Raw genomic sequence first — 24,209 nt, 5'->3', positions numbered from 1 at the left:
AAGCCCTCTCCCTTTTTCCAAGGTCAGATATTTGTTTCTTTTCTGTTAAATTCAATTATTTTCGTGTTTCTGGCATCAGACTACAAATATTCTCCTTCTCCTTTGCTAAAATGCATCTTTTGGTAAAAGTCAAATTAAATTAAAGTTTGCACTGCTTCAAACATGAAATAAATCACGGTAACTGTTTATATATAGACCATAATAAAATATGCTTCTAGGACAATCAATCATTTATTGGCATTACTGATGTTTTCTAGTCAGTGCATCCGTGCGTTCGTTCGTTCGTTTGCCCGACCGTTTGTCCCGCTTTAGGTTGAAGTTTTTGGTCTAGATAGTATTTGACGAAGTTGAAGTCCAATCAACTCGAAACTTAGTAAATATAGTGCCGATGTGGCATCCGTGTACTATGTACTTGTTTCCACATGTTTTACTTATTTTAATATATATGCAACTGGTATAACCCCTTAAATAGTAAACATTTCAAAGAAAACAGTAGACAGAATACAGAGAGTCTCTATATATTAAAGTAGTATAATCGTAGTTTAGAAAAACGCGAAAAATAATTGTCCTCTCTAAGGAGGTATATTAGTTGTGGTTTTTGCGATCTAAAACCATGATATGGAAACGCTCTGACTGGCTTATTTATTTTCCGTTTTTGTTATCTATCATACGATTGGTTGTACTTTTGCATGTTTCAAATCTAAAATCTTATGTCTAATAGTCAGTCTGATGACGGAATCAATATCCTGACTCCTTTTATGTCGTTTTTCTCCAAAAATAACTCAATCTGACTAATCATAAGAATGGATGACAAATGCGACTATGCATGTTACCTATAGAACATAGAGGCATGATGATTAATTTATCGTGGAAGGAAGAGAAGCGACACACAAAGAGGGGTCTTCTCGTTTAACAGTATAGATATGTTCATTGTCGGAAAATATAAAGATATATTTGTACTCGCTGCAAAACAGGAGAAAAGCTTAGCCTCGCTTTTCGTCCTGTTTCTAAAGCTCATTATTTTATATTTTCCGACAATGTACATATATTGTATATATATTTACCACATGCAACGACAGTTATTGTTTGCTAAATACTAAAAGCTCTTTTTGTTTCTTTACACATCGTATACACTCTGTAAAGTGTATATTCACTGAGTTTGTAGATTTAAAGAGTGTTTTATCCTGTGTGGAGATCAGGAGTGTTGCGATAGCTGATAACAAGTAACCTAAGAGGCAAGATATTTCACTATGTATATTTGTATATCAACTCTACTCTAACGTGAATATGACAGTCGTATAATGTAAGACAGAAGTTTTGTTATTCGCATTTTTCATTCCATACGAGGTATGAGTCAGATAGACAGTAGGTCAGTCTAACTATATCTTACTCTTTTCATTTAGTACTACGTTATTAGAAAGATATTTTATACTGTACGATGCAAAGGATGTACGGAACAAGTGAATTTGGCATGAATACTAAAATATGTATACAAATACATGATGAAGTTACAAAATTACTGCAAAAATCATCTGGTAAATACAAAAAAGAATATTACAAAGGTGTGACATACGCCATCTAAACGTTGAAACTACGAGTACATGTATCTAAAAACAAAATGTATAGTGATCTATTACATTTACAGAAAGAAAAAAAGTTGTATGTATTGTTTCTCATGTGACGAAATGTCATATTTCGACCTTTTTCTATTGCCTAATATCATGTTAATCTTAAACAGGCAGATATCGCTACTGTAGATTTATATATTTTTTTAATTTTTTTTTTTGTTTTTTTTTTAAATCCTTTTTAAAGTTGGTCAGCGGGAAAATAGTCCTGAACAGTCATCTTTTTCCAGCAATGTTATAAAGTTGGTGACTATCATTCATTACCTTTTGTGTACAAACGATAGAATAAAGTCATTAACCATGTAAACGGGAACATATAAACCTTCGTATTGTTTTACAAAGCCATCTGTGTTCTAGCTAATAGATATTCGAAGACATATTGAAGACAAATCCTAGAAAAAATCTTCCTCGGTGATAAACGTTTTGTTCCCGTTGAATTTCGATGTATTAACTGTTGTATATTGGAGTTGAATTATATCACATTGCTCGTTTATTTATGGTTTGATAAGAGGTAATATCAGCTGCTTGACATAATATGAAGGCTTTTTGATCTCGTTCGCTACGCTCACTCGACAAAAAGCTTCATATTATGTCTCGCAGCTGATATTTTACGATATCAACATGCAGATAACCTGATAATCGGTACACAGTAGTACACACATGATGTATACCGTTGTTCAAAAGTTCATAAATCGATTGTGAGAAGACAAATGCAGATCACGAATCAAAACCGAGGGAACACATCAACTATAAGGGAAAACAACAGGGACACTGAGGTGCAACAAAAACATACAACAACACACATATAAACTAACTATTTGAATAACTGTCATATACCTGATTTGGTACAGGACATTTTAAGACAAATTGCGGTTTAAATGGCAAGCCAAACCTTCCGCTTTATGACAATGAAAAACAATATCGCTTAAATATTAGGTAACAGAAATACAACACAAACACCAACAAGAACATTTACAACAGAGAAACGCACAAATAAATAATATAATAGTCAACACAACATATAAACTGCAAACAATGATTGCAAATGTATCAATCTGTATTTGTTAAGGCAAAGTGTTATTCTCTTGTAGCATATTACATGTGTCTAAATTAATTATGCATGCTTGTCTTACTAGAACTGTATTGCCTACTTCTTTTCGTTAGTGCAAGTCTGGCAATGCCAGTTAGTTTCTGATTTACGAGTTCAATAGTCCCTTTGGTATCTTCCGACTTTCTTTTACATGACTATCATTTCTAGTCAATTGAAATAAAATTTAAAACATTTATTCCTATGCGATAAACTCATATAAAAACAACCATGTGTTGGTTGTAGATAGATATTTTTTAGCAAAAGCTTGAAATCATAATCTTAAATTTTACAACATCAAAAAAATTGACGTCAATGCCACTGAAACAAAAATCGTAACTGCACATTCCTACCTTAAAAAGTATTATATTAATTCAGAAACATCTTCTTCCTTATACAATAAAACATATGGTCTAACAATTATAATCTACCTGACAAGATAGATATTAAACCACATCCCGTTTTAAATTCTTTATTTCGAATAAGAAGTCATTTGACCTGGATACATATACCTGTTAAAAGAAACGGTGCATAGGTGGAACGATATCTACCCATACCAAAATCAAAGTTAATGATGTGGGAAGGTAAACATTTAAATATATTTCCGTTAAACTGAATTGTTTTATCAATCAAGGTAAATCGTATCCTGGTTTAAAGAATTTAAAGAATGTATTTGTAGTCAATAAAATTTTACTTAAAAATGACATTTCTACTCCATTTTGATATTTCGTTCGCAATGCAATTGTTTTTTTTTTTCTTGCAATATTCTAAATTATATCTGGCTCTAAAATCACGATATATAACAAGCAGTCTATAATCGGAACTAAACACATTTATTTAAAAAACAGTGGTTGGCATGACACGGGTTATGTTCTTCTCATAAATAGGTTATGATGGTATGAGTCTGGAGCTGGCATTTCAGTTAAATGCTAGTAGTCTGTTGTTATTTATGTATTATTGTTATTTTGTATATTTTCTTCGATTACATCTTCTGACATCAGACTCGGACTACTCTTGAACTGAATTTAAATGTGTGCATGTTCATGCGTTTTGTTTTCTACATTGACTAGAGGTATAGGGGAAGGTTTGAGATCTCATAAACATGTTTAACGCCGCCGCATGTTTGCGCCTGTCCCAAGTCAGGAGCCTCTGGCCTTTGTTAGTCTTGTATTATTTTTAGTTTTAGTTTCTTGTGGACAATTTGGAGTTTAGTATGGCGTTCATTATCACTGAACTAGTATATATATATTTGTTTAGGGACCAGCTGAAGGACGCCTCCGGGTGCGGGAATTTCTTGCTGCATTGAAGACCTGTTGGTGACCTTTTGCTGTTGTCTGTTCTATAGTCGGGTTGTTGTCTCTTTGGCACAATCCCATTTCCATTCTCAATTTTATATAATGTTTCGAATAATATAAATCTCAGACCATAGCCAGAAATAAAGAAAACGACGAAGAGTCAAACAAACAACTACAAATATACAATAAGCACTTTATTCTTTTTATAATTATTAAACATGCGTCATCAAATTACTTTAATATATCAAAACGCATTCAAACTAGTCTTGCACAGCTATGACTTAAGAAAATAACTACGTTTCATTATTTTCCTTGAATTCTCGTAAAATTGTCTATCAATCCAAAAGCGCTTTGGTACAGGATTCGGAATTATAATTCATGAATATTTAACTTTCCATTTTTTACAACATGTTTAAATTACTATATTATGGTCGCATAACCTTGTTTGGAATGAATTTATTAACTATGATGACGTCCCAAATATTTACTATCTAGATTCAGAAACACATGGAAATGTACTTGAGGCCAATAGACAACTTTCGAGTTGCATTTCCGTCAAAAACTCTAGTTATAGTGAACATCATTCGTGCGTTCAGGTGCGTCGTCACTTCTGTTCAAATGTTGAGCGAGAGGTTGGAAAACTATAGATCTATATTGTACGAATTATGCGGCAATTTTATTTCTCATAATTAACAATCAGCAATTAGTACCTGCATTGTACAAAACACCTATTATTTCTAGTTTATCCTGCACAATGACGATCACTAAGACGCTTCATGAACGTTAATAGTGTAGGGATACAGGCGACTCCCTCTATCTGGTAAATGACGTCACAAAGGCGCGCATAATTGACGAGTTTTTTTCGGTGACGGACGAAAGTTGTCAATTAGTTTTAACACTTGCATAAAAGAGGGACGAAAGATACCAAAGGGACAGTCAAACTCATAAATCTAAAACAAACTGACAACGCCATGGCTAAAAATGAAAAAGACAAACAGAAAAACAATAGTACACATGACACAACATAGAAAACCAAAGAATAAACAACACGAACCCCACCAAAAACTAGGGGTGATCTCAGGTGCTCCGGAAGGGTAAGCAGATCCTGCTCCACATGTGGCACCCGTCGTGTAACATAAACGTGCACTTAAATTAAAAAGTTGTATTTAGATTAATGAACTGAATGATTATAATCTTTTTCCTGGCCTTTTCAACACCTATCCTGACCTTTTATTTAGCTCAGGCACACTCGAAGAGGTGTTCCTAAAAAGTTTAGGAAAACTATCTACCTTATGTCAAAACAAAAACCTCATTAGAGAAGATACCAAATGGAAAAGTAAACAATTAAAGCCAAATATGTGAAAGCAAAAGATATTATAATAGGGAATATTGAATCAAGATACACTCATCATAGATACAAGGATAAAAGTTGAAGAGCCTAATTACAAAAATGACCTAAATATAATAATCAAATCCATCAGTGGATAACTTTGTCTGATGGAGTTAAAACCTACTTAGTTTCTTGACAATTTCTTAGTTTGTGAGCGGACAACTTAAGAAAGGTTTGATATGAAGTATGCTAGTACTGAAGTTCTAACTACTTAACTGATGATACTCTCGGAGACTGATAGTCCTCGAGCAACGGTATTGATCTATTAATAGCTAGTTATATGTTGTACATTTTTTTGACTGAATGTATGGTTGGAAGATTTTGACATTCTGGCAATCTATACTTTTCAATATTCTCATTTCCTACCGTTTATCTCTATATCCTACCGTTAGTAATGGGGTCATTTTGGTTGGTGAAAATGTAATTAAAAGCAACTTTGTATTATATTTCTCTAAACAGTCATTCAGCCAAACTGGTTAAAATTTGTCTACTGGTTTAAGAAAAGAAGAATTTAAAAATGTTTGCAACGACTAATGCCAAAATGAGGGCTCACATTGTTCATGGGGACAGTTGGGACCAAAAGGCAGTAGTGTAATATATTTTCTACATTTCGTAGGTAAAATTATTATAAATTTCAATTTATTCAACTTCTACTTTATAAAGAGAAGGCCAGATTTTTCGTTTATTATTTTTTGGTCGTCCATTATCATTATTCGAACATATTTCATTTCACTCTCATAGATTTGGCACAGTGACCCAGAAAAGAAAGTTAAAAAAGAGATAGACTGCAGGGAAGCCAATCCTTGATATTTTATCTATCTTCTTGGCCCTTTCTAAGTAAGGTCTTCTGTTTTCATCTTTGTCTGGATCTTGGACATTTCCCTGTGACTGTAATTAGATATAAATAAAATGCAATAAAAAGTCATGCTTTAAAAAATAATCAAACTAAAGTAATGTTTAAAAAAGATATGCACGTGTGTGTTTATGTTTCTGTAATGTTGATTTTAAAATGTAGGTAGTTTGCCTTTCACTATTTATTACTTACCAATAAAATATTGTTTATCTGTACGACATTACTAGTTTAAATATCATACTGCTCTATTAATATATAATGTTTATATTATGGTTTCATATATATGTGTAAATGATGTGTCGTGCTCCAATACCACTACTATTTTTATAAATATCGAGATAATAAAAAAAATCATTTTGATTATATAAAACAACAATGTGTCCATAGTACACGGATGCCCCAATCGCTATTCATTTTCAATGTTCAATGGATCGTGATATTGGTGTACTTAGTTTCAAGTTGATAGGACTTTGACTCAATCAAAAACTACATAGACCAACAACGTTAACCTGGTGGACGTACGGATGAACGACCGAACGGATGGACGGCCGAACGAACGCACGCACCGACCAGAAGACATAATACCCATAAATGGGGCATATTTTATGACGGAAAGATTATTATCTTTACAATACGGTAAATTACTCTTCGTCTTTTCTGATGAATCAAACTGTTTAGCATTTTTAGCAATTGATTTAGTACCGGTTGATATCTGCAATAACTACAGAGTAAACTTATATCTATTGTTGACATTCAGTAGTAATAAAGTGCACATAAATCGTCATTTTAGTATATATCATTTTGTCGGAAAATATCTGTACAAGAGAATATGACAGTTGTTTTCCTTTTTTCCATGGACTTATATAGTGAAGCATTATGAGTTGTCAGGTGTAATAGACTTCGGCATTTGTATTTATCTACGAGATCGATGTTATATTTTTTACATTTATATGTATTTATTTTTTTATTAATGTTTTTTTTATTTTTTTTGTGAATTAAATCTCTATGCTGCTTTTTAAATTGACAAACACAGTTTTCTCTTTTATAGAATCATTATACCCAAATCGTCTTACTCACCTCTCTGTGCTTTGAAGCCCTCTCCTGTGCTATTTGTGAAGCTCTAGCATCAGATACTTTGATTCTTGCAAGTACATTTACAACAGAAAACTCAACTAGTGCAGCAAACACAAACAGGATCTGAAACAAACTCCACACGTCTACGGCTTTTACGTATGACACACGTGGGGCATTCCGTCTGGACGCTGATCCCAGTGATGACATTGTGAGGACAGTGACTGCACCTAGTGATATACGTCCTGGTACAGCTAGAGGGTGCAACCAGAACGAGACCCACGATAAAACAACGATGAGAATGTCGGGAATAAAAATTTCAGTCATGTAGTATCCAATGGATCTCTTTAGTTCAATAACCATTTCAAGACAAGAAAAACCAGTACCTAAAAATATAGTTAACATCTAGATATTATTTAGTCAGTTTTAGACAGACAAATGAATGAATATTTGTTAGCCTTAACAAAATTAAGTTTATATATATATTGTTTAACTACTTTTTTTTATTACTTTATCAAGTAAATTTACTACTTATACAACCATATTCCCCATTTCCATTCTCAATTTTATATAAACACATCAAGGAACTCCCGAAATAAGCTCATATAAATACTCTTACTGTGATGAAAATACCAATGAATATTTAAAATATGTTGACAATATATGAGTCAAACAGTCAATACATAGTAATTGAATAATGTAAGCGTTTACTATTGCGATTATCATTTTATTGCAGTATAGTCTGTACATAAAAGTGGTAGGCGAATTTGGAAGACATTTTAAAATTTAATACTACATGTACATATGAATTGTGAAAAAGGATAGTCAATAAACAGATATCAATTTAGGTTTTTTATATAAAATATAGAACGTTTAGTTATATTTCACAATTGAAGTTTACCTCCATTAAACAGACTTGTGTGGCATAAACTAGCACTTGTTGGTGGTCTTCCGTTTATATCATACAGTGGTAGATTTTCGTTCAGCACATGTACTGGCGTTCCATCAATCCATGAATACAAAAGTTTGGTTGCGGTCAGCCCGTCTGTGGGACATTATTTAGAGTTAAAACATTTTGAACAAAATATGAAATGACTTATACAGATGTTTATGTAAATTTCACAAATTCAGAAGTTTCAATAAATTTCTGTAAATCAAGACAAGCATGCCCAGTGTAACGACAAAAAAGGCAAAAGAATGGCCAATGTTGGTAATACTGATAGTATATTTAGTTTTCGTCCTTACGTCAACGGGGAAAACTATAATGTGTCTTGTAATATGAATTTGTGACACAAGATTTAGTGCGAATGCAAATTGTTGTAGACTTCTTTTATCTAGTACATTTGATAAAAGCCAGTTTGGGAACCAAGTACAGAATAAAAGGGATGAATGGTCATGCGACGTTATTTAAACCCCAACAATCATAATCTTAAGTAGGTGATAGAGTTGTGATTATCCTCAGGAAAGGTTCTGTAAGTGACATGTTTCAAAGAAAATGTCTGTCTCTATCCATAGGCATTATAGTTACATAAACTCTCATTTCCCAGTGGCTGTCCAATTGTCGCGACCATCTTCCCGCACGGACCTGTTACAGCACACACTTACTGTGTTCACAGTTAATTTGTTATCGTCATTTATGTTAGCATGCATAAAATATTTGCAACTGAACGTTAAGCAACCAACAATCAATCCATCAATCAATTGAGACGAGGGGTAAAAATCTGCCATATTACCAGCTAGGATAAATGTTTTTCAATTGATCATATTGCATATTCTGTTCTTATTGTCATTCTAATTTGGGACTGAAAGTTGTAAGCTATGACATCACATCATTCATAGTATTGTTACATGTACAGTCATAACAAAAGTCACAAAAGTTATCGAAAGAAGCAGAGTGTAGCAATCTTAGGCCGACAGTTTGTGCATGTAGCCAGCACGTTACACTTAAGCATTGTCTTTATATCTAGTTCCATATTTCTCATGCTACAAGAAGTATGCAAAATAAATCATCTTTATTTTATAATGTGTATGAATGAGTAAGCACCTCGGTCCATCAAAGGTAATACTATATAATAACCGTGAGATAGTCTAAGAGTAGACTGTCTCCTGATATTAGCCAATCAAAATTTGACAACTTATCGAAATTTTAGAACTAAACATTTTATAAAATATGTGTATGAAGGAATGGGTCAAGACACACACAGCTTGACGACGAAATCTGAAATGTCCAAACTCCTAGTATCGTGCTCTAAAGGTCCAACATCAAATTTCAAGTCATCGTAGAACTTGGAAGTTTACGCTAGTGACCTAATTTTAGACTGAAGCGACAATTCTATTACTTTTTAATCTTAACTTGAAAAGTCAAGGTACTGAATGAAAAACAAAAAATAAATTTAGACTTTTGCATTTTTCTAACTTGTCATAAGAGAATTATAACAATAATAATAATCCATATCCAGTTTAGGCATTAGTGTTGATGAATACTACATTGTACTACAGAAATATAGTCACCTCCAGCCGTGACTTTAAGTAACAGTCGCGAACTATTAAGGTTTCTTAGATATTTTAACGTATTTTATAATCGATGAATTGATATCAAGACATTGCATTTCACTATTTCATATATCTAGACAAAAAGTAGGACAACTGAGTACTAAACTAACCGGATACCGCCATAGTAATTTGATCGCTAATGTCTCACTCTTTTCTTTATTTATATGAATTGATCTTTATTGGTTTATGTTGTATTTATATGTAAATTGTATATACTCAGGGCGATCCTTGAAGTTTGTTAAAGACATTTATGATTCTCCATTGACAATCTATAGAAACAACTATATACACTTAACCTAACTATTCAGCAAGCTCTGTTCGCTTCTCTTTTAAATAAAAAACAATAAAATGAAAATTAATTGATAAATCCTTTGATCAAAATTTTCAAGTAGTTCAAGATCAGCAAGAAATGCGTGCGTATCAAACTAATCAATATTCATGATCAATTAATGCAGATAATAGCCGAAACAACATCGGGTTAGACATTACACAACATTAATGCTCTATTCGTCGCATAAATGTGTTATTTATTTTATTCATAACCCTATTTCATATGTGTTTGAAGACAGTATGATTCCATAAACTGTTATCTTGTTCGATTTAATTGTGGTGTTGGCTTGCTGTTTAATGGATATACGCCATATATCTGTCAACTCGTACCAGTAAATAATAAATCTATTTAAATTAAATACCTAAGAAAACTCGATCGCTTTTGCAAAAGGGCTCATTAATATCAAATTCGACCATTGCATTAGACCGAATATACAAATACTGATGCATTTATGCTCCAATCAATAGATAAACGACCAGACTTACAGCTTTCTAAATGAATTTTGCACCTTTGATGATCTAGCGGGTATAAATGGAAATCCATCGAACAAGACAGCTGTAAATGCAACCTACAAGATAAATTATATATTTTTTATATAAACCTTCTAATTGTTCTATATCAGGAATATATTAACATTAACAAGCTGTATTTGGTAAAAACTTTCGGAATAATGTGTGTTCATTGTTCTTTGACTTCATTGTACGGTAGACCGGTGTACGGTAGCTCTTTTTAAGTTGAGCGTTCATTTGTAGACGAAACGCGTGTCTATTCTACAAAATGATAAGCCTGGCACCGTTCTAATTACATTATCCTGACTGCATCACATTAAAGATCATTAAACCGACTAAGAGCTGTTTACTGTATCATGTATGTACTGTGTATAATCTAATAAACTAGTCTTGCGGTCACTCTGTTTAGTGTTGATACATGTATTACGATTTGCATTATTTAATTGGTCGGTTTTAAATTTATAAATTAAGTTGATAACATCTAGCGATATACATGTATATAGTTCCACTATTTTTCGAATTATTTCATTGTATATGACTAGAAAGAAAAGTAAATTACATTTTTGTAAATCATTAAGAAGCTGCAAATCCTTCATTTGTGCTCTCAACATTTGAAAAGAAAGAGCGAGGCCACTTTACTCGTGTCTTGTGTTACAAATCGTCGTCATTTTCATGCATTTCATTATTTTATTATTCAATTCCAATTTATTTTTTTCTCATTTTTTTACGGAATAATCCTGTTTACAACACGTATATCATACCTCAAACTGTACAGAACCGTTCCATTGTGATAAATATGCATCAATGTATTCGGTTTAGTGATGGTGTGTAGATCTCCTTTTTTAGATTCTGGAAAGAATGTATCTGGGGTCCAAATACTACTAATTTCATCTTGAGTCAATTCTAGAGTTATGTTTGGATGGCTAAAATTTAGGCGATGGTCTACCCATCTCTGCCTTAAATAACAAGTGATTGAAAAATCCTGCAATAGAAACCACGCATTGTACATTTCGCTAAAATTTAAAAACACATACATTTGTTCTATTTTATAATAAAGACGTCTTACTTTGAAGGTTTTCTATACTTCATCCAGAAATATACAGGGGAAAACATATTATTTTAAGGTCTCGCAATTAATCACCCATTGAATGTCAGTTGTATTTTGCAAGAAAAGGGAAACAGAAGTATGGGCAATAAATTGGGGAATGAAATTTAATGCTAAATATTACTATATAATGAGCTATAAACAAAATCAACAAACTTTTACCCACTAGACAACCACATGTTTTTACAAACAAATCCTTGCCAACGTTTAGGTCTTATTATATCTGATGACATAAAATGGACCAGCCGCATAGGAAAACAAACAGCAAATCAAGCTGTACACTAGGCTTGCTGAAAAGAAACTTAAGCTAGTGCCCCCAAGAGTACAAAAAGTTAGCCTACTTGGCCATGGTAAGATCAGTACTAGAATACAATGCTGTCATCTGGAACCAATAAACCATCAGGGAAATAGAAAAGATAGAGGTCTTACAGAAAAGAGGCACACGTTTCATCCTGCATGGTTACAAATACAAAGAAACCTAGTGCGTCACAAATATGCTTTCTAAGCTGAAACAAACACCTCTCCAAGAACGACGGAAACATCAGAGGCTGACAATGGTTTAGGAATTGGTGCTGGTTATTAATCCAACTAACTACATAAAAGACAATAAATCGGAAACAAACGCCAATCAAAGCAAAACACAAAATTTAGTGACTTTCAATACACAAATATAAGACAAGAAACCATAAATAGCAGATCATTCACATTGATTGACTGCAAAACTGACATTCGAAAGAACTCTTTTTTTTCTCAAAAATGATAGTGCAGTGGAACCATCTGAAAGACAATGATGCGTGCCAAAAGTCAGTTGAGTGCTGCCCTCTCACGTTTGGACTTACCAACCAGCTCTCATTCCAGTACGCATATACCCGCGATCGGATCCCGCACTATGTAACATACGAATACAGATACAGAATAAAATTGAGAATTGAAATGGGGAATGTGTCAAAGAGACAACAACCCGACCAAATAAAAAACAACAGCAGAGGGTCACCAACAGGTCTTCAATGTAGCGAGAAATTCCCGCTACCGGAGGCGTCCTTCAGCTGGCCCCTAAACAAATATATACTAGTCCAGTGATAATGAACGCCATACTAATTTCCAAATTGTACACAAGAAACTAAAATTAAAATAATACAAGACTAACAAAGGCCAGAGGCTCCTGACTTGGGACAGGCGCAAAATGCGGCGGGGTTAAACATGTTTGTGAGATCTCAACCCTCCCCCTATACCTCTAACCAATGTAGAAAAGTAAACGCATAACAATACGCACATTAAAATTCAGTTCAAGAGAAGTCCGAGTCTGATGTCAGAAAATGTAACCAAAGAAAATAAACAAAATGACAATAATACATAAATAACAACAGACTACTAGCAGTTAACTGACATGCCAGCTCCAGACTTCAATTAAACTGACTGAAAGATTATGATTTCATCATATGAACATCAGGCACAATCCTTCCCGTTAGGGGTTTAGTATCATACCATCATAACATATATGAGAAGAACATAACCCGTGTCATGCCAACAACTGTTTTTAGAATAAATGTGTTTAGTTCCGATGCAAAGACCTTATCAGTGACTCAATATTAACGCCAAAATATGCAATCTTTAATGACTTGACGACAGTATCGTAATTATATCCCTTCTTAATAAGTCTATTCAAAGGTTTTGTAAGTTTCTGAGGTGAATACTGACACCTTTGTTATTTATAAAGAATATTTCCGTAAAAAATTGGATGTGAAATACCTGAACGTATTAGAAGTCTGCATGTTGAGCTATATTTACGAATTATGTCTTTATACCGATGATAAAATTTAGTAAATGTTTTGACTAGCTTGTGATATCGAAAACCCTGGTGTAATAATTTTTCAGTAATACATAAATTTCTCTCGTTAAAATCTAGAAGAACACTTTAATCGTTTTGTAAATACTCCTTCAAAATGGGTTTGGGTAACTCGGTGGCTGGGTAGTCTAACGCATTTAAAATCTACAGTTTTCACAGGCCTGTCAAGAGTTATGCTGTATTGCTCGAGAAAAGGTTCTTAGGTAGAATTGTCAGTTTAACTGACTAAGGTTGGGGTTTCCCTTTGAGTACTCAGGCTTCATTTATTAGTAAAACTGCCCGCTAAAATATAGCCTCGAGTGCTGAAATTGGCGTTAAGGACCATCACTAACCAAATCGGTTTCTTGAAATAATATTTTAAAGATTTTCATTTCTTTTTTTCTTAATTTTTTTTTCAACGCATTCGTAGAAATGTTTTACTTCTCTTAAAACCAGATATTTTGCGTGTTGATTTATCGGGGGTCTTATATTGGCGAAGACCGTCTTTGGAAAAAATCATATATATTCGAGTCTTAATCGAGAACAGTTTTTAATGATTTATATGGAAGGAACTTTTATGAAAGGCAAATTAGGCCGTTGATTTTCTCATATAAATTATTTCCGATTTTGCTCATTGTCGAAGGCGGTATTGGAAGAAGCACACTCTCGGGCTTTAAAATATATTTCATGTTTTATTACTACGCGAAACAGGACAAATTACTCTCAAAGGTACATACTGTGATCGTGGTGAATCGAATAATTCTATATTAAAGGAAATACACCGAGACAGAAACTTAAAGTCTAGTTGATTGGTAGCTTTATCGAATCTCAATATGATTGCATTTGATCACAGTATAAACTGCATTTATTTTCCTTTAATTAATACTTAACGATTTGATTGTGTGATATTTAGGAGGATAAAAAAAACTAACATTGGATGTGTGTACATGAATTGAAAGTCCTTACAGCAAATACTCTAAAGATTTTCAATTCATGTACACACATCCAAGGTTACGACCTACTAGTATGACTTTTCTTGTTACGTTTTTCATAATACAACTTGTTCGGATGTATTCATCTAGGTTTAGGAATTTTTACCAGATGTTCATACTACTTGTGTTTCCCCCTGTGATACAGAGTAAGGTATTTAGCCCATAGCATCCACGTTTCATTCCATAGAAGAATGCAATAGTTCATAAAAGGTCATAAACAAAATTTAAGCAGAATCTAGATTTCTGATCTTATGATTTTAGACCAAAATGATATCAATGGTACACATGAGATAAAAGTCCGAGTCAATCTTTTTCTTGCCATTTAGTTTTTTAATCAAACGGAGTTTCACAATATATCAATATGTTTAGCTCATTTTGTTACTTAACTAATGCTCTTCTAATTTATAGAACGATGATTTACAAATTTTAAATAGATTTTTTTTTATTTTCACGTGACTACATCGAGTCTTAAATACAATTAGAATACTGAGTATGACTGTGTGTTTGTTTATTTTACATTGGCAGAAGGTATAGGAGGGGGTGTTAGGATCTCACACAACATGTTTAACCCCGCTGCACTTAAAGCGCCTGTCCAAAGTCAGGAGTCTCCGACCTTTGCTTTTTTTTTTTAATTTTAGTTCATTATTTTATGTGTTGGAGTTTGATGTGACATCCATTTTCCTTGAACTAGTACACATTTTGTTTAGGGACCAGACAAAACCCGTCCCCGGCTGTGGGATATTCTCGCTGTGCTGAGGACCCATTTATGACCTTCTGCTGTTTCTGCTCTTTGGTCGGGTTATTATCTCTGTGATATTTCCCCATTCTCAATCTAAATCTAACTATGGACATAGAACGTTTGGTACAAATGTCGCATAATATATATGTAAGAAGTTTGAAAATACTTTTGAATAAATAAAAAGAATTATACCATTTCGTTAACGTTGACATCATACATTTCTGTGATAAATAACTGGACACTAACATTGGTGGGCTGTTCTTCGTATATATCTAAAACATATATATGGGGCATGATTCAACATAATTATGATAACAAAAGTATGGTATTGAATTTTCTAGCTGCATTGAAGACACATTTGTAGCCTTCGGCTGTTATCTGCTCTTTGGTCGGATTGTTGTCTCTTTGTCATATTTCCCATTTCCATTTTCAATGTTATAGGGGATATGTTTTTCTTTTTAAAAAAGGTAATGACTGTTCATTGTTTATCTGAAATCATATCATGTCTTCAAAATTATTTTGACAACCTATTGTAGTATCAACAATAAATAATAGGACGCAATAAAATCTCTTTTGATTTAAAATGATTTGAAGTCTACGAAAGCCGAGTAGGGCCAGGGTGTAGTTTATTTTAGAGTTAGCTCACTTTTAAACTAAGTCGTCGTTATAACGAGTTTGGTAGTCATGATAACGAGTTTGTTAAGTCGTAATAAGGAGAAACTAATTCTTTTGAACGAGATCGCTTTGTCGCTAAACGTAGTTACTAACTCGTGATAATTAATGTCTCCAAACTAAACTTCATCCTGAATCTACATGTAACCGTCTTATACAATATTGTTTTCTGCATCGTGCTATGATTTCCTATTTTACCACTGTCATGTGTTAAACCATATTGTGACAACACTGATGTCGGTAAAATAAAATCTGCTAAGACAACAAAGATATGGGCTTTGCTCATTGTTGTACGGTGACCTATAGTTGTTATTTTGTGTTTCATTTTGTCTCTTAGCTTTTTGTTTCATACCACATCTTATTTTCTATATTAATTTTAGACAAGTTTAAAATATACATACTGTTAGCCACTGATAAGTTCGCACTGTTAATTCTGTTAACGTTAATATAGTATAGATTCAAAGAAAGCAGCCGAACTTAAGACTCTATTGAAATAATTTTCCTCATTTTACTTTCGGTTTTCTGGAAAGTCTGCGTTATATTTCAAAGTAAATTGTTTTTAGCACTTACCTCCCAAATCTATGCCAGGTGGAATCCGTTTGTCATAATCTCTGTGGTCAAGAATATCTTGCAGAATTTGTCGTCTAACATTTAGTGAAAATAAATGTTAAACATTAACAAAGAAAGTAAAAGGAGAAAACATGCTCTATTTATATGATATCTTGTGGCATTGCAAAGAAAGGAGGTTCTATATTTAAGCAGTTAAAAAAATATTTATAATAAAATACAAGGGTTCAAACGCTTAAGGTGGTATGGGAGTCTAAAATAAAAATGATAGAATTTGTTCATACTTTGCCAAAACGTTGTATCTATTGATACATGTTGAAAAATATAATAAAAATGATAGGTCACCGCGAATTTTCTCAAGCTACAGGACGGGACAAAATGACACATTTTGTATGGATTATACAGGAAAAAACACCATTTTGTGATTAGAAACTAAACAAAATGATAGAATTGTTAAATACTTCAGGAAAAGATAGCTTTCAGACACTGCTTTGAGAATATCAAAAGAAAAGATAGGGTCACCGTACGTTTTTTCCGGCTAAAATACAAAACAGGAAAATTCCATACAGAATCCTTCAGAAAATGCACTTTTTTTAGAGTTACCTCCCCTTAAAATGCCAATTTTTAAAAAAGATAAAAACAACCAAAAATAATTAACATTTGCAAAAATATCAATATTTAGAAGTTATATTCTTATTAATTGGTACTTTTAAATGAAAATGTACATTAAACATCTGCATTCCTGCATCAAATTTTGCTACCTTGATGGAAAATCTGGACCTTTGATTCTCTGTTTTTCACAATCCAAGATGGAGGAAGACACCCATACCACCTTAAATATCTAGCCTGCTCTACTGATCGTTGAGCATGCATTTTGAAAGTATAACACACAGTTATCATTATCCATGTGATTGAGGTTACATTTAATTGTAATCCTGGTACCTTTGATAACTATTTACAGTCTGATTAACCTTATCAATTTAACAGACATGTATGCCTTACCATCTTTCCATACACCAAATACAGTTAACTATTGTTTATAATTTACAGCCTTAATTTAAAATATAATGCTGACACCACCAGGACGAACCACCCAGACAATACACATAGTTGACATATTGCGTAAAATATGTGGGAAACTGACCTCAACACGAAATGTTAACATTAATTTGATCAAAGATCCACCAAAATGTGGTGAAGGTTATAAGATGAACATTGTCAAACAAATATTAAGGCCTTGCAGTCTTTTTATACTTACAATGTAGTTTACTTAATGCTTATATTATCTGATATTACACTTACAAAACTACAAATTGTACTATTATACAATGAACCATAAACATGTTTTCAAGGTCATATGAACCCTTCCAAACAGTACAATCATTGCATACACATTGCAAACACCAAATATAGTTTACATATTGCTCATAATATCTGAAAAACGTACAAAGCACAAACATATTGCATTCAGCAATGACACGAAACGTCAGCAAGGTCAATTAAAACCCACCAAACAGACAGATATAACCAGTCCATACACTAAATATAATTGATCTACAGTTACTGATTATAATATCTGAGATACCGACATTGACACGAAATAATTCAAGGACTCTGAGGCCCTGTGAACACTTTACGACGAACATGTACCCCTTACAAGGCTCATGTGTACCAATTTTAGTAACTAGCAAATGACGAAAACAAAACGAAATGTAGTTTTGTAAGCAGTCGCTGAACCATGAGTTTGAGGTCAACGACAATTAATAACATATGACCGACGGTAACTTCGTATTATAACACATGTGTTAACAATTTAAATATGAAGCATAATATTTATGTCTCGCATTCTGCTACAAGATCGTACTCGAGACAAAAAAAAAATCGGGTTGAAATGCCAATGACACAAAAGCTCAGCAACACAAACAAAATTAAAAAGATGTTTGCAATCATTTAAATACATGTACAGTAATATGTGCTATGGGATTAAAAATATTTGGTCGAAATAGTGTTTTCTACTTTTCTTGTTTGCTCAATTCTTTCATTTTGTTTACGACATATAAGCGCTAGATTATTATCATCAAACACAATGTGGAGTCATTAATATTCGTTGGATACCAATTTTCGTGGATTTCGTGGGTACAGCTGGTCAACCACGAAATCAAATGTTCAACGAATTGTAAATTTTTCATTGGTTTGTTTGGAGACTTTTGCAAAACAACGAAATTTGATATCCACGAAAGTGTCAGTTTTCCTTAATCCACGAAAATTGAAACGCACGAAAATAAATGAATCCACAGTAGTTACGCCTAAAATCACAAACCGCTTTTTTATGCGCATTATGTAACTTGATCTTTTAGATGATAACCTATTCAATATTTCACGTAAACTTTCTATAATTGTTTTCCTAGTAAAGTATTGTTTTGTGTTTGAAATGCTTGATGGTAATCGTGTTAACTGTACAATTAAAACAAGTCACTAAAAATCAAAGATATATAAGTTTTGTGATGAGTTAATGAGAGTATATGTGTATGTAACTATATTAATCTTCTAAAAATATTTTTAAAAACTTGATATTCACATATTGTTATTCGTTTTTCTATATATGAAAAATTTGACACTTACTGGAGGGATATGGCTTCAGTATAAACATTGTACAATGTGAACATCAAAAAGAATGAAAATACATTTTTTTCAATACCAATTACATTCATATTCGTCATAGGATACTAGTACTTCCTGCATTAAAAAAAGGAAAACATTTTGATAATGTACGATGTATATAGCATGTGAACTATTTTATAATACATAAAATTAAATTAAAATGATAGTGAATGATTTATTCTATATATTGTAAATACATGTGTGTGTCCGGTATAGAAAAATAAACATAATTGAACGAACAAAATATATGAAATATACGTAAATAAATTTTATTGATTGAATGGCTGTTGGTTGCTTTGTTTGCTTAAAGTTTAGTATCAAATAGCTCGTCCATATTCAATAAGAAAACAAATTTACAGTAAATTCAACAGGTACTTTTTTGTTAAGTGGGTGACGAGGAAGAAAGGCAGGAGTTTCCGACTGGGCGTGGCTTTGTGTTTTTACATTCCACAACTTCAACAAGTTCGACACATAGTTTAATATCAGGAGATGGCCATATTTTATATCCCATTTTTAACTCATTCAAATAAATAAGAGATTCTTCATATCATACAATAAAACAATTACTGAAAATATACAAAACGTGTCTACACTTGACCGCTGATTAAGCTTGATCATCGGTATATATTTCCTAATTTTATACTTTGCCAGAATGAAGAAATAACTATGCTTTTTTCGAAAATTTAACAAATAGTATGGCTCGCCGTGCTATTTTTTTAAAAGTCGTGTAAAATGTACTAATCTGCAAACATTTTTTGTAGATTGTTCATGAAAAAACAAATTTTCGTGAATAAAAATAAATCTATATATAAGATTTAATTTTTGAAATAAAAATGGTGTCAGCGAGCGTTTTTTTTTTTTTGTTTGCTAAAAATTGAAAATTTCACTATAACTCCAGTATAAAAAAAATCTATAAGGGATATTTTCCCATACATGCCATAAATGGCTGAATTGAAAAAAAATAGTTCTAAAAACACAAATATAATTATGGTTTTTGTTTCAACATTTCTAATAGTGCAATGGATCACCAATTTTTCTGTATACAAATAAAATTTCTTACACATACATTGTACACTGCAAATCTGTTTAACAATAAGTGAATGTTTATATTAAGGCAAAGAACTAGACCAATTGTTTACTGCTTTTGTACAATCCAAAATGGCAGTATATCTAGTGAATCTACCCTTTAATTCAATGTGTGGTTGTCAAAATCACGTTCTTTATCTTGTTTACGACAATGTTTCTCCCAATTCAACTTAAACTAGTTGATCAAGATTTGCTTCTCCCTTCGGAGCACCTTCTTAAATCTGAAATTTGTACACAATTCTCTGTAGTCTTTTGTTAATATTTGTTTGTCTTTCTCCGTCTTTTCTTTAGGTTATTGTAACATTTGCCCTTTTAAGACAAAAGCTTTATAATCTTTTTATAAAATGTATATTTCTAAATTCCTTTCCTTATATTTGAATATTTACGAGCAGTAAGAAACGGGTTTTAAGTTTTAAAATCTAATTATTCGACGGGTATTTCTAAATTAATACGACATCAAGTCAAGGCCAGATTATGATATTGGTTGCAATATTCATTTACGATAGATTTTACTGGTAGTAAAAATAATGTTATAGAAGGTGAGTAAAAACAAATACCAATCCACTTCTATCAATTGCAATACATGTAAAATATGGATTTATGACAGTGGAATTGGACCTGGCACACAAGTTAGGAGCCTGTAATTCAGTGGTTGTCGTTTGTTTATGTGTTACAGTACATATTTGTTTTTCGTTCATTTTTTGTGCATAAATAAGGCCGTTAGTTTTCTCGTTTGAATTGTTTTACATTGTCATTTCGGGGCCTTTTATAGCTGACTATGCGGTATGGGTCTTGCTCATTGTTGAAGACAGTACTGTGACATATAGTTGTTAATTGCTGTGTCATTTTTGTCTCTTGTGGAGAGTTGTCTCATTGGCAATCATACCACATCTTCTTTTTTCCACACAACAATGGGCTGTCGTTTCAGATACTAGAACTCATCCAAAATAAATATCTTAACCTGCTATTACAAATTAAAAACACCTTCATTTTCAAAGTTATACTTTTTTAAGCCCACGCTTATTTACTCCTAATTAATTTGTATACATTTACTGACAATACTCAACAAACAGCAGAGAATTTAATCGATGAAGAGGAAGTGTCAGATTTTCCTGTTTAGTTTTCCTTCATAGGGTCAAATAAAAATGTGAGAGTCTTCTTAAATTACAGAAGTAGAAGATCCGTAATGGGTTAATTTTCACCTAAAATTAGAAGTGCATCTGATGAAAGATTTTTGATACTTTAAACACTAAAAGTGTCTACTTTAATCGTTTTAATCTGTGTATGTAAAATATTTGAACTAAGTATGCATTAACGACGCCCAAAATCAAGCTTCCATATACATATGCCGTAAAACGTCACTTTGCAACTGATTTTATTGTATAAAATGTAAGAGGTCGCATATGTGTTTTGTGTAAAGTTTTATATATGTTATCATTAAGTACATACCACAATTATAATAACATGTACAAGTCTAAACAGTGTTCAAACCTATCATTGCGTTGGTTAAAACCGCAATTTTTATACGTTAATTTTTAAACAAATTTCTTGGTAGAGGTTTCTAAACACAGCACAAACAACATTTTCTAGAAGACCAAAAAAGTGAAAAAAATTATTTTAATAATAACATGTATACATATTAAAACTGGATACAAGTGCGGATACTTCCATTTTAGACAAAAACGTCACAAATTAACACAAATGCTAAAACTGTGAAGATTTCAGTAATTTGGCATGAATTGGTAGCGATTAAGAGAAAATAAATCTGTAAAAACTAAGACCGATCACATATGTATGTAACAAAAGTATTTTACTTTCCCATAAAAATCGATTTGAGCAAATTGTAAAAAAGCCATGATATTTTGCTTCTCCTTTGAACATCAAAGAGTTTACATATCAACAAACATTCTCAGTTGTATGGACGGAAACTGAGCTTATACTAATAGATTTAAGAAGATGTGAAATGAGTGCCACTCAGACAACTCTCAATCCAAATCACATTCAAAAAGGTAAACCATAATAAGTCAAACACGGAGCCTTGACTCACACCGAGTAACAATCTATAAAGGGTCCCAAAAAGTACATGTTTGTACAAAATCAGAGTTAAGCTCGGGACATTATGCTCCCTAAATGATATACCTAAGTAACACTGAGGCATTTATTTAATGAGTAGGCTATACATGAAAGGAAACGTTGAAAACTTCAGTGAGACAAAATCTATTCAAGAGAGATGACTATCTTAAAAGAAAAATAAATTAATTCATATACATTTAGTTTCCAATGCCTCAAAAATAAGTTGATTTATAGTCTTACGTGTAGTTGTACACCTACCTTAAATTTGTAATCCTTTCACATGTACTCATAACTGGATGAACTATAGAGGAACTAAATTTTTTACTGCAAAACATTTCCTTGTCATTTATGGTATGTTTTAAATTGTATTGAATTTTGAAAAAAAACAATACTAATTGTAATATAAATACAACGAGGAACTTGTGCATTTTACATTTATAAACTTCTTCCTGTATTATTTGCAATTAAGCATAATGTAATTATCTATTTATAACCCTCTATGGTTTATATTACAATAATCTTGTTCCTGTTATCAATTTCATTATTTTGGTTTGTTTTGTTGTAACTTTGACTTTTTTTACCTTTGCACGTACAAATCACGATGAAACTAAATTATATATAAATATATAAAAATTATATAAAACATGTTTTTATTCTAAATACTAGGTTGATATGATTTTCTAATTACTGATGGTTGTCTTATTTGCTTTGATTAAAACAAATCGAATCTGATTTATCACCGAATTTGGACTTATCATGTGCATTACGATATCAAATATTTTAGGATGTGACTTTCGTTTGTTATAAGGTATTTACAGGTACAGACAAACTGCTTAACCAAATCTTTACATCTATAAAACTATTTTGTAAAGAACTTTAAATGTACTTGTAACTTTAATTTGTGTTAAATAAATCTCCGACTTAATAATTTACCAATTATACATATATTACGTCAATTGAAACATTACACGCAATACAGACGTTTAGCGAACAAATGGGGAATCATATATACATATATACACCAGTGTCACGGCAAAAGTTAACAAAGGACGACAGTCAGACAAGTTAAGAAAAAAAATACAAAGAAAACTAAACGAATGAACATTACACACTTCATCCTAAATATGATATATTTCATGTGTATCGGTTGGGAGAGCATATTCTGCTCCACTTGTGGTCCATCGTGTAAACAGTTGTTCATGGTAAGTAATCATTCGTTGGTCAGTCTCATTCGTTGGTATCACTATCGAGAAAAAGATGACGGGATTACCAGGCTGAAGTACACGGGATTGTGGTTACCACGGTAAATTTATATCAGGGGTCATATGTGACACAAGGAGTCCATGGAAAACCTTAACGATATGGTCTTTGTAAAACATTACCAATACAATCCATTCGTTCAACAGATTCCTTGTAAGCAGAAACCCTCTATCAAGAAAATCACAAAACTTTGAAATATTAAATAAAAAAATATTCACATTGTGTAGATAGCAGAATGTGAAGTTTAAGGATAATCCTAGCTTCATTTCTTTTACGAAAACAATGAAAACACAGAATTTTGTAGTGTTGTCTATGAATTTAAGATATGAAGAAGTTGCTGCCTTATTTATGTGTTCATATTTATAAATGAACTGACGGCAGTAAAACTAGATCTGTAATTCGTACTGTATCTGTTACGATATTGCTATATTTATCGACTCAGTATCAGCATTGATAGCAATTAAAAGGGTCAGTTAACCATCCCAGTAATCAGTTGCATTTTGAGTTATGAGTTA

General features: G+C 32.3%; 2 protein-coding genes across 3 annotated transcripts in view; both read right to left on the bottom strand.

Moving 5' to 3' along the window:
* Nucleotides 1-3,220, bottom strand: part of LOC143085574 (glycine receptor subunit alpha-2-like) — a 50,600-nt gene extending 47,380 nt beyond the window's left edge. For both annotated transcript variants that reach the window (XM_076262019.1, XM_076262018.1), the window contains exon 1: nucleotides 3,066-3,220. The gene's annotated coding sequence lies outside the window, so the exon portion shown is untranslated. The remainder of the gene's footprint in view (nucleotides 1-3,065) is intronic.
* Nucleotides 3,221-4,186: 966 nt separating this feature from the next.
* LOC143085575 (glycine receptor subunit alpha-2-like) lies at nucleotides 4,187-22,836 on the bottom strand. Its single transcript, XM_076262020.1, has 9 exons — nucleotides 22,693-22,836; nucleotides 19,237-19,350; nucleotides 16,618-16,691; nucleotides 15,568-15,647; nucleotides 11,476-11,696; nucleotides 10,691-10,773; nucleotides 8,223-8,366; nucleotides 7,328-7,707; nucleotides 4,187-6,285 (listed from the first exon to the last, which is right to left on the bottom strand). The coding sequence occupies exons 2-9, from the start codon at nucleotides 19,332-19,334 to the stop codon at nucleotides 6,133-6,135; spliced, it is 1,233 nt and encodes a 410-aa protein (XP_076118135.1). The 5' UTR covers nucleotides 19,335-19,350; nucleotides 22,693-22,836; the 3' UTR covers nucleotides 4,187-6,132.
* Between the last annotated feature and the right edge of the window lie 1,373 nt (nucleotides 22,837-24,209).

Source organism: Mytilus galloprovincialis, chromosome 8 (assembly GCF_965363235.1).
Source record: "Mytilus galloprovincialis chromosome 8, xbMytGall1.hap1.1, whole genome shotgun sequence".
NCBI lineage: Eukaryota > Metazoa > Mollusca > Bivalvia > Mytilida > Mytilidae > Mytilus > Mytilus galloprovincialis.
This window is presented reverse-complemented; position numbering and strand designations above follow the sequence as displayed.